This window comes from Pelodiscus sinensis, chromosome 31 (assembly GCF_052426305.1).
Source record: "Pelodiscus sinensis isolate ZL-2025 chromosome 31, ASM5242630v1, whole genome shotgun sequence".
Taxonomy (NCBI): Eukaryota; Metazoa; Chordata; order Testudines; family Trionychidae; genus Pelodiscus; species Pelodiscus sinensis.
The window spans coordinates 5,957,058-5,968,015 of record NC_143082.1 but is presented as its reverse complement, the minus strand read 5'-3'; the positions used below and the strand labels follow the sequence as shown (position 1 = coordinate 5,968,015).

At 66.5% G+C, this 10,958-nt stretch overlaps 1 protein-coding gene across 2 annotated transcripts in view; it reads right to left on the bottom strand.

The window, feature by feature from the left end:
• Window positions 1–3,754: 3,754 nt before the first annotated feature.
• The window catches only part of GIPC1 (GIPC PDZ domain containing family member 1), a 28,998-nt gene continuing 21,794 nt past the window's right edge, over window positions 3,755–10,958 (bottom strand). For both annotated transcript variants that reach the window (XM_075902250.2, XM_075902251.2), the window contains exons 5-7: window positions 7,756–7,868; window positions 7,228–7,309; window positions 3,755–6,484 (exon numbers count right to left, since the gene is read on the bottom strand). In XM_075902250.2, the coding sequence (XP_075758365.1) occupies window positions 6,333–6,484; window positions 7,228–7,309; window positions 7,756–7,868 (347 nt within the window). In that variant the 3' untranslated portion in view covers window positions 3,755–6,332. The remainder of the gene's footprint in view (window positions 6,485–7,227; window positions 7,310–7,755; window positions 7,869–10,958) is intronic.

Here is a 10,958-nt window from a genome sequence, read left to right as displayed (position 1 = left end):
CCTCTGGGGTGAAGTACAGGGGGGTGTTTAGCCAAGGAGCCCTCACCCGGTGTGGAGATGCAGCTGCCTCTGGGGTGGAGCTGGGGGCAGTTTACCAGCCTTGCAGCAGAGAGGGCAGGAGAATCCTGGGATGCCCTGGTTATGGCTGGGGCTACAGGCTCTGCTATGGGCACCTGGGAGAGGGCAGCCAATCAGAGACGCTGCCTGTGAGCAAGTAGACACCTGGTCCAGGCAATGACATCGCCTCCCGCTGGGGACTGATCAGGCCAGTCCCCTCCACAGGCACTTGCTGCTTCCCTCAGCCCTGCCCTTAAGTCAGACGCTGCCCCTCAGCCGGGGGGAAGGAGGCCTGGAGCCTCCTCGCGGCCCCTCACATGGCCCAGGCATTGCCCCATGAGCCTGGTGGGTGAGACCCTTGTTCAGTGCTGAGACTGGGGCCGGCCAAGCAGGGCACAGAGGCTCCTTGCTCCAGCCAGGGCTCCCGAGTTGCCTCTGCTTCCCGGCGCTTGTCCCGTTTCCTGGCCCCAGCTGCCCTTGGCAGGCTGGGATGTTTGTTCCTGCTGCCACGGACCTTGTCGTCCTTGTCCATCCCACCCCCCACCCTCTGGGTGGCTGCCTCTCTCACAGGGATATTGCTGGGGAGGGAGTGGGGTGAAGTGGTTAGAGCCAGGGCTGGGAGCCGGGACCCCTGAATTCGTGACTGGCTCTGGGAGCGGAGGGGGATCCGGGCCGGACTCCTGGGTCCTATTCTGTCCCCTCTGGGACCTAGGGGTGAGGACGAAGCCTGAGGCAACACAAGTGGATTTGCTGATGCTGCCCAAGGCTTGTGGGATCCAAGGTGCTCGGGTAAAGCCTCCCCCCAGCCGCTCTGGAGCAGCCAGCACCCGGGGCTGGGCCCAGAGTCCCCATTCAAAGCCCAACACTCGGCCTCTGGTTCCATTTCACACTCGCTGCGGCAGCAGGGCCCCTCGGAGCCTGATACTTGGGCCCGGGGTCCTGCCCGGATCCCTTTGGAGCACTAACCCCCGCTCTGTCCGTGCGCACCAGGGCTAGCCATGGAGGGCAGGCGGTGGCCACCCTCTGACCACCTCACTTGGTGGATGTTTCCGCTGAGGTAAGTGGCCAAAGCGCCCATGGCCTGGCCGAGTGACCCTTCGCGGGGTGTGGCTCGCACCTCCCTCGGACGGACGGCACCCTCGGAGAGCAGCCCCGGCCGCTGCCAGGGCGTGAGCACGGAGAGGAGCTAGCTCAGATCTGGCTACGCAGACGCAGCTGGCTGCTGGCGCCGGCTTGCTCTCGTTGCCTCTGCACACAGGGAGGGGCCTGCAGCAGCTCGGGGGTCAGCCCCACGTGCCAGACACCGTGTCGCAGGGAGCCAACTTTCTCGTCCTTCTTACAGAGCTGGCAGCTCACAGGCTCTATGCTGAGGCCTTCTAGCTGAGCCACCTGGCCAACCAGTCCCCCCAAACTGTGCTGACAGGGGTCCAGTCCCAGTCCAGGGGTAGACAATTTTTGATGGGGGGGGGACACGCCAATTTAGTAAGTGGGCACGAGCCGTATGTTTTTATGGACGGGGTGCAGGGTCTGGGACAGGTTGGGAGCAGAAGAGAAGTCGAGGCAGGGGGAGGGGGTTCAGGAGAGGGTGTGGGGTCTGAGAGGGAGTTTGGGGGGGTCACAGTGCATGGAGCTTTCACTTACTCCCAGCACAGAGAGGCAGATGGAGCAGCCAGCTGCTCGGAGCCTGGGCCTGCTCCCTGCCTGTGGATCCAGTGGGGTGGGCCGCAGGCCAGACTGAAAGGCTTGGTGGGCCGGCTCTGGCCCCCGGCTGTATCTTGCCCACCCGAGCCAGGGTCACTCAGAGATCTCACGTATCAGCCCATCCCACCGCCTCCCACATCACCTTGATCCAGAATCCAGCGGGCGCCTCCTTGTGAGCATGGGCTGATGTGTTATGAATTTCTGTCCCGGCTCCCCCCGGCCAACATGGGGACAGAAGTGGAGGCTTCAGAGTGGAACTGAGGCACCTGTGCTGTGAGGGCTTGTCCCAGCTGCTTGTTAGCATGGATTGACGTGTTGGCTCACACGCCGCCCCCCACCTCGATGTGCTGCCGTCACCTGCAGCGCATGGAGGGCCACGACAGAGGCAGCCTGCCAGGCGAGGCTGACAAAGGGTCCCCCAGGACACTTAAGTGACGCACGCTTCCCATCTGAGCTGCCGCCTCCAGAAGAAAACGTGGCTGCCTGCAGGTCCGGCTGACGTGCCAGGGCTGTCCTGGTGACATCCTTTTCCTGGCCCTGCGCTCACCTCCAACGCGGCCGGCGCAGCACCAGTCTCCGAGGAATCTCGGCACAGGGGGGTCGCCAGCCCCAGCAGTCGGTGATGGAAGCAAACGGAGCAAGTGAAGTGCCCCCCCCGGCCTGCGCGCCATGACGCAGTGTAACAACCACCAGCCGCTTGTGACGCGCAGCAGCGACTCCACGGCTGCCCCCCAATCCTGCCCCAGCGATCCCAGCCCTGGGCTCCCCCCCCCCGCCAGCTCTGCTGGTGCCCCCAATCCTGCCCCACTGCCCCAGCGATCCCAGCCCTGGGCTCCCCCCCCCCGCCAGCTCTGCTGGTGCCCCCAATCCTGCCCCACTGCCCCAGTGATCCCAGCCCTGGGCTCCCCCGCCCGCCAGCTCTGCTGGTGCCCCCAATCCTGCCCCAGTGATCCCAGCCCTGGGCTCCTCCGCCCGCCAGCTCTGCTGGTGCCCCAAATCCTGCCCCAGTGATCCCAGCCCTGGGCTCCCCCGCCTGCCAGCTCTGCTGGTGCCCCAAATCCTGCCCCAGTGATCCCAGCCCTGGGCTCCCCCGCCCGCCAGCTCTGCTGGTACCCCCAATCCTGCCCCACTGCCCCAGCGATCCCAGCCCTGGGCTCCTCCGCCCGCCAGCTCTGCTGGTGCCCCAAATCCTGCCCCAGTGATCCCAGCCCTGGGCTCCCCTGCCCGCCAGCTCTGCTGGTACCCCCAATCCTGCCCCACTGCCCCAGTGATCCCAGCCCAATGAGGGGAGCCCTTTGTGCCAGTGAAAAGCACAGAATGGAACCCCCCCCTCAGCCCCAAGCAGAAGCAGCCATAGCTGCCTGTCCAGCAGGAGCCTGGCTGAGCCCCATATCCAGCCCCTGCCATCCTGGGGAGAGCGCCCCCTGCTGAGCCCCCCCCCCCCTGCCCCCCCCCCCCGCCTGCAAGCCAGCACCCTCTCCCAGCATGAGCTCAGCACTGTGGGGACAGCGCCCCCTGCTGCCACCATCGGGGGCCCTGGCCTGGCCTGGCCTGCTGTCCTGAGCCGGGAAGGCCAGTGCCCCAGAGCGCAGCAGGGAGGCCACGTGTCCAACCTCCCGTACCAGAAAGCCAGGGCCAGGCAGCTCGGGGCTCGGCTCCATTGCACGCAGCAGGCCCCAGCATGGCGGCAGGGCAGGGAGGCAGGCGCCCGGAGCAGGAAGAGCCCCCGCCAACGGGGAAGGACACGCAGCCTTGGAGCCTGAGGCAGGGGCGTATGCGATGGCTGCACGGCCCTTGGGCAGGATGCTCTGACGTGACCCTTTCAGAGGGAGCGGCCCGCAGGGGGATGGGCCCTTTGGCACTGCCCCCTGCCCAGCCTCACAGCACGGACCCGGCTCCTAGGCACCCACCCCCGGCCTGCAGCTCTAGGCGAGTTCCCCAGCGCCCTGGCAGCCCAGGCCTGCGACCCTCCCTCCCGCACAGACACGCGGCTGGCTGGAGTCAATAGAGTTTTATGGTAAAGATGCTTTACAGGTAAAATACAAAAATAGGCCCTGGGAGGAGGGGACAATGGGGGGGAGGGGGTTGCCCCTTGCCAGCAGCTCCCCTGGGAGTGGGGATGGGCACAGCTCACTTCCAACACAGCCTCCAGCCCCAAGCCCTGCTCAGGGGCGGGTCACTCCCCCCCCCCCAGGGGCCTGGAGCCCCTTGCTACAGACACGCCCTCTCTGAGCTCCCTGCATTTCCCACTCCCCAGGGCGGGCTTAGTGTGATGGACACACGAGGTGCCCAAGGGCTGGAGAACGGCTGAAGGGGGTGGGGGCAGGGAGCAATCCGGGGCTCCCCGCCAGGCGGGGATATAAATATTGCAGCACGTGGAGCTTTACGCCCTGCGAGGTAGGTCAGTCTGATCCAGGGTGAACGGCTAAGACAAGCCAAGCGAGGGAAGGGGACATGCTCGAGTGTAAACAGGGAGGGAGCGGCCGGGCTGAGCACGGAGCCAGCAGTCGTGTGCGGTCACATCCCTGCTTTAATCCACAGACCCCCCCCACTCCTCCTCAGAGCTGGGAATAGACCCCAGGAGTCCTGATCCAGCCACCAGACCAGAGGCCAAGCCAGCCCAAGGGGACTCAAGCCATTCAGCAGCGTGTCATTGCCCCCGCGCTCCAGGGGCAGTGGGGGAAGGGCTGAGAGGGAGGGAGAGGTGCACCCCCCATGGGGCAGTGCAGGGGAACAGTGTTACGACAGGCTCAGACTGGCGAGGGAAACCCTCCTAAAGGCACCCGGGGCAATCGATCCTCCCGGAGTGTAAATGCAGCAGATCCTCAGCCCAGCCCAGGAGAGAGGCAGCGCTGGGGCCTCCAGCACTCTGGGGGGGGGGGGGAGGGGGAGGGCACACCCCACAACAGAAGGGGGCACCCTCTCCTGGCACAGGAACTCAGCAGCGGGAAGTGGGCAGGGGAGCCTGGCTGAGGTGGGAAAGCCCCGGGGTGGGGCAGGGGCGAGTGTCAGTTCCGAGCCTGGCCCAGAGTGGGGTCAGGCAGTCACAGCGAGGCCGGGGCTGCGCTGGGAGGGGAAGGGAAGGGCAGGGGGTCTGCGAGCAGGACAGGCCCGGGGCTGGCACAGGCCTGCTGTGCTGAGGGGCTTTGGCAGGAAGCAGGTAAGTTTAACCTCCGAGCGCTGTGGTGCCCCAGGAGCCACCTGCAAATTCAGGGGTGCTCCCCTCCCCCCACCTCTGAACCGGGAGCAGAGCCAGCTGCTGCCAATGTGAGGTGAGACGGGGACAGTGACGGGGACAGTGCGGGGCTCCAGCTCGGGTCTGAGCTGCGCCGGGGGAGGCTGCCACCCTACGTGGGCCCATAGCCAGAGCGGGGTCCTACTCCCTGCATCCTGCGTGGGGAAGCAGGGCCCAGCCCCGGCCATGGGGCTGTTCCACTGCATAGGTGGGGCCTGGCCCCCTAGGGAGCATTTCTGGCAGCAGGCAAACGGAGGAGGGGCCCAGGGCCCTGGGGCCTGGCTGTGAGCGGCTCAGAGCTCAGCTCCAGCTTCTACCACCAGGAGACACAGTTTGGGGCAGAAGCTTTGGCCATGGGGGGCTCCCAGCTGCCCCAGGGCAGACCTCTGCCAGTAGGGGGCACTGCAGGCTGCTGACTCCTTTGGGGCGGGTGGGGCCAGGAGGGTAACCCCGGGGGAGCTGGCTGCCAAGCGGCGTTACCAGCCTCACGCTGCCTTGGAGGGGAACCAGGGATGGCAGCATGGCTGGGGCTGTAGACCCGGGCAAGGGACCAGACTGGGCTCTGTGTAGTGAGCGCATCCACAGCCCCACAGGCTACCTGTCCCATGGCAGGGAGCCATCGCATGGACACAGCTGCTGCCAGCCCCGCACGGCCCAGGATTAAAGCACATGAAAGGAGAGAGCAGCACGGCACCGGGGCCCTCTTGTACCGACAGGGCAAGGGGCTGGAGTGGGCGGAGGGGCGGGAACTCTGCCACCCCCGGCCTGCCCGGAGCCTCGCGCCCATTAGTGGTTCGATCAGTGCTGCCAGGCAGCGGGGTGGGTACACACGGGCATGGGGGGCAAACACCCCCGTGGAACAGAGGCACGTTTCAAGGCGGGCGGGAGGCCTGGCCAGGCAGCGGTACAGCTGGGCAGGGTACCCTGGTGACTGAAGAAGGGTTGGTGACGGGTGCCAGCCCCTGTCCTGCCCTCCCCAGGGAGCACTGCAGGAGCTGGGGATCTGCGCAAGGGCTGGGCCAGTCTCCCCCGACCCTGAAGCCTTCCTCGGGGAAGTCCTGTGGCTCAGCTTAGTATTGTTGCTCCATAATGCCCAGCAGCCGTGACCTCCGCCGACTCTAGCCCTAGAGGCGGGGAGGGGGAGAGGGAGGCCTTAGGGCCAGAGCCCAGCCACGGAGAGGGGCGCACACGCCTGGTGGAGTGGAGGGGCGAGGAGCCGGAGTTGGGCCCGTGGCGTATCCCCTACTCCCTGGTCCACACAAGGGCAATGGCCCAGCCCCCCGCGGCCCAAGGGCGCAGCAGCTCCAGTGTGGGCAGGGCACAGCAGGCACGCAGAGTCCTAGTAGCGCCCAACCTTGGCGTCCCCGATGGCGCCCCACACGTCGAAGACGAACTCGTCGGGGAAGGCGAAGTCACCCAGCCGCTCATCCAGCGCTTCAGCAAACTCGTCCGGGTTCCGCTTGTCCTTGCCCAGCTCCACCATGGTGGCAGCTACAGAGAGGAGAGACGGGGGCGGGGGACAGGAGGAGCATTCACTGCCACAGCATGACCCATGGCAGGACGTGCCAGCCCTAGCGCTATCCCACCGCTGACACCAACAGTGCCAACGCTTTGTGCGTCACCACAGCCCTGCCAGGCCACCGCCACAAGCAACAGCCCCATGAGCCCAGCACTGCCAGCACCAACATGCAGCTCTTGCCTCAGCCCTGGCTGACAGAAGTGGCCGAGAAGGCCCGGCGCCTGAGACAGCCTGCGCCCACCGCTGCTTCCCAGAGCCCACGGATGAGTCTGTTCCCGTTGCCACTTCCACAGCAGCCCCGAGAGGCTGCTCCATGTCCCCGGGCACCAAAGGGCCCCTGGAGAGCCCTGCTCACCTCTCGGGGGAGACGTCTCTCATGCTGAATGCTGAGCCAGGGACAGCAGGGCGTGCACTCGACTGCTGGGGACCGGCCAGCAACTCTAGTCCCAGCTCCGCCCAGCAGGGGGTACTGTGGGGGGCAGGGCAGGAGCTCCAGCTATGGGGGAGCTCCCAGTTACTCCAGTCTGGGCCCCTCCCAGAAGGGGGCGCTGTCGGGTTGGGGGAGGCTCCAGGTGACTCCAGCCCAGGGAGCGCCCAGTCGGCCCAGCAAGGGTCCCTGTGCCAGCTCTCCCCGACGCAGCCCTTCCCCCGACACCCGGCTGCTCTGGGCGCCCAGATCTGGGGTGACTTGGCGGCTGCCCAGCAGGAGACTCACCCAGCTCGGTGTCGCGGATGCCCATGTAGCTCTCCAGCAGGTCGTCCACCTTCTCAATGGCCCTCTCCTCAAACACAGACAGCTGGGGGGGAGGGGCGGGAGAGCTGTTCAGTAAGAGACCGAGGCAAAGCCAGAGCCCCCCGCCCCCGGCTAAGAACCCAGGGAAAAGAGGGGCCCTCTAAAGCCCCCCAACCCTCCCCATTCCTTGGTGGGTGGGTGTGTGACACAGCAGGGGTGGGCCTGAGGAGCAGCACAGAGCTGGCGGGGGTGGGGGGGAAGCCCAGGGCAGGGAGAGCCGGGGCTGGGGGGCTGGACCGAGGGGGGCACCACAGAGCTGGGGGGGGGGGGGAAGAGGCGGGAAGACTGGATGCAGGTGCAGGGCAAGGACTGCAGTGGAGGGTGTGGGCCTATGTGGCAGCTGGGACCTCAGCTCCTTTCCCCTGCTCTCTGGCTCCCCACCCACAGCTCTCCAGGCAGAGGTCAGGGCCCAGGGGAATATTCAAAGGCTCCTGAGGGCCTGGCACCCACCTGCTCTTCCACGGTGGCCGGCCCCTTGGCCCGCAGCCGCAGGGTCCCTCTGCCAGTGCCCAGCTGGGAGCTGCTGCTGTGCTTGCCCCCTGCGGCCCGCTGGCTGATCATATCTGGAACACAGCAAGGGGACGGCCCACTGAGCCCATGGGGGGGCAGTCAGCACGCCGGCCTCGCAGCCCAGAATCCCAGCAGCCAGCCGGGGCTGCGGGGTGGAGTATCAGACACCGCCCCATGGCGCAATGGCAGCACGTGGGCGGGGGAGTGGGTGTGGTGCTGTGTGGGGTGCCCAGGGCTGGACTGGCCAGGGCTGGGGGGCAGCAGCGAGGCCAAGGGAGCCCCGGGCTGGGATGCAAGGCAAAGATGCTGCATGTTGGGATTCAGGGCTCCTTGCAGCCACATCTGCTCCCCCCTCCCCTCACTTGCTCTACCACTGCCCGCCCGGTGGGGCTCGCACTGCGTCAGTTTGACCCGCTGGGCCAACTGAGGCACATTGGGATCAGCAGGTGGGGCCAGAGATGGCCGGAGCCGGGGCACAAGGTAGCGGGCGCAGTAAGAGACCCTCCATTCGACGAGGCCGAGCAGCCCCTGGTGGGTCAGGGCTCCATATGCCACAGCACAGGGATGGGCCCGGCTCTAGGAGGACTGAGCAGCTGGGGTCCTGCCAGCCTGCTCCTCTGCAAGGCTCTGCCCTACTTCCCCCTGCACATGCCGGCTGCGCTCAGAGAGCCCTCCGGCCAAGGGACGGGCAGAGATCCGGGACTGCTCGGCCTCAGAGCTCCCTCTGGAGCGCGTGGCCCGGCTCTGACAGCCCCAGCTGGTTCCCCCCCGTGGTTGGGATTTAGCAGGCAGGCAGGTTTCACAGCGTGTTAGCCCAGTTGGGGGGGGGGAGAAGAGTGTTGCACCTGTGCCTTAGAAAAGCCAGGTGCCCCCAACACGGAGGCATGTGAATTCCTGCAGAGGGCAGCTTCCAAACCCAGCTGCTATGGCCCTGCCAGGGGAGGAAACGGCAAGCGTTTGGGAGCAGCAGGCAGGACTCCGGGGCTGTCTACACTGGCGGCTTCTTGCGCAAGAACACGTCCCCACTGCCACGCGCGCTGCGCTTTTGCGCAAGAGCATCCATGGCAGGGTGGACGCTCTCTTGCGCAAGCGAGCTCTGACGGCCATGTTAGCCAGCGGGCTCTCTCGCGCAGGAAACCCCTGCCGAGCATCCACACTGCCCTCCTGCGCAAGGGGGCTTACACCCGGTAAAAAGAGCACGGTGCAGACGCTCTCTTCCCACCCCGTCCTGGAAATGTCCTTGCGCAAGCGCTGGCGGGCCGTGTGGGCGCTCTGCGGATTCTGCTGTACTTGTGCAAGAAGCTGCAAGTGTAGACACAGGCGGGGGCTTGGCCCTTGCTCTGGGAAGGGAGTGGAGTTTAATGGGGAGAGCAGGGGCTGAGACTCTCTGCCAGTTCTCCAAGAAAATCATCCCCCTCCCTCTCCGCCAGAGACGGAGCAGGCGGCTAGCAGGCTGGCCAGACACTGGCCCTCGCCCCTCCTACACATCAGCCCTGCGCTTTGCACCCTCCCCTGGCTCCAGACCCCTGCACAGCCCGGCCAGCTGGAGAGACCTCGCTTCTCCGGGAAAGCGGCAGGGGTTTGCTAGGGCAAGAGAAGGAAGCTCACAGAGCAGGGTCCAGGCAGGGACAGGAGCTGAGCGCCCGGGCTCCTTGGCCAGAGGGAGCAACTCGGCCTGGGAAAAGCTCCTGGACTCGGAGGAGCGGAGGCCCCGACGCCCTTCCTGGGTCGGGTCCTCGGATGCTCCAGCAGTGGGCTCCCTGGAGATACCAGCAAAGCGACCCCGTGGTGCTGACCCCTTCTGGACACCCAGGCTGAAGAGAGGCAGCGCTCCCAGCTGTTCAGCGGCTGCTGTGCTGTGGCCCGGGGTGGCTGCCTGGCAGCACTGGGAGGGAAGAGCCCGGGCAGCATGTGGGGATCCCTTCGGCACAGAAGGGGCTGGCCAAGGATGAACCCTGCACCCAAGGCAAAGAGCCTTTCCCCAGGACGCCCAACACTTGCTACACTGGGGGCTGGGATCCTCACGTCACAGGTAGGAAACTGAGGCACAGGGCTAAGCAGCCACAGCACCAGCGTGGGGGGAGTCCCAGGCCTCCCTAACTCTTCAAGCCCCGTGCTCAACCCAGGCCTCTCTGTCCCACGGGGGAGGCCAGTTCTTGCCCGTGGCGACGGGGCTCTCCCCAGCACCTCTTTCCTCCAGCCCACGATGGGTTTCCTCCCGCGCTTGGGCCGGCTGGAATTCCCCCGGGCTGCAGCCTGTAGCAGCTCCCACGCCGGCCGGAACCTCTGTTCCCAGCGCCCTGCCAGCTATTTCCTGGACAGCCCCGTCCCCTTGCGCAGATACAGGGCACCGGTCACGCCGTTTCCTCTCCCCACGGGCCCGGGCAGCTTCGGCAGCAGCCCTTTAAGACCCTCCTGCGGTCACTGGCCCTGCGGAGGCGTTTCTGGGAGACGCTCCCTGCTCAGGCCAGATAGAAGAGCAGCTGCTGGGCCCAGGGGACCTTCCGCCTGCCAAGGGGGTAAGAGCCGGAGGCGCATCTCCAACCTCAGCAACTCCCGTGTGGCGGGGACACGCGGCCCTGGAGACCCAGCCTCACTGACATTCCCACAGTCCAACCGAGTCAAAATACTCTGGGAAGATGCCATCTGATGCCCTGGCGTAGGGGCAGGGGCAGGGTCCACCCCGTAACACCCCCGCTGGACAGCAGGGCTGTGGGACAAAGGCCGAGGCACAGAGCTGGGCATGCTCAGGCCCTGGCGCAGGGGGCAGTGGAGAGCAGCCCACCAGGAGCCTACGAGCCCCCTGCTAGCCAGGGTCTCCTCTCCACCCCTCCGTGACACCCCCCGGCCCTGTGCCCAGACACAAGGGGAAAGCCAGAGGGCCCCTTTCTTGTGAGAGCTGGGCAGAGGGGGAAGGCCGGGCACCTGGGACACTGGCCACGGGAGCAGAGATCCTGCCCGTGGACCTCGGCTGCCGGGGCCGGCCCAGGGCATGAGATATGCAAGAGGCTCCACGCACGGGCCAGAGGCAGCTCCTCATTCTAGGCTCCTCGGGCTGCTTCACATGCCCAGGAGGAAATGCCTGGGACGTGTTGAGCGGGGGGGGACGGAGGATGGGGACCCAGTGCCTTGGGGTAGCGCTG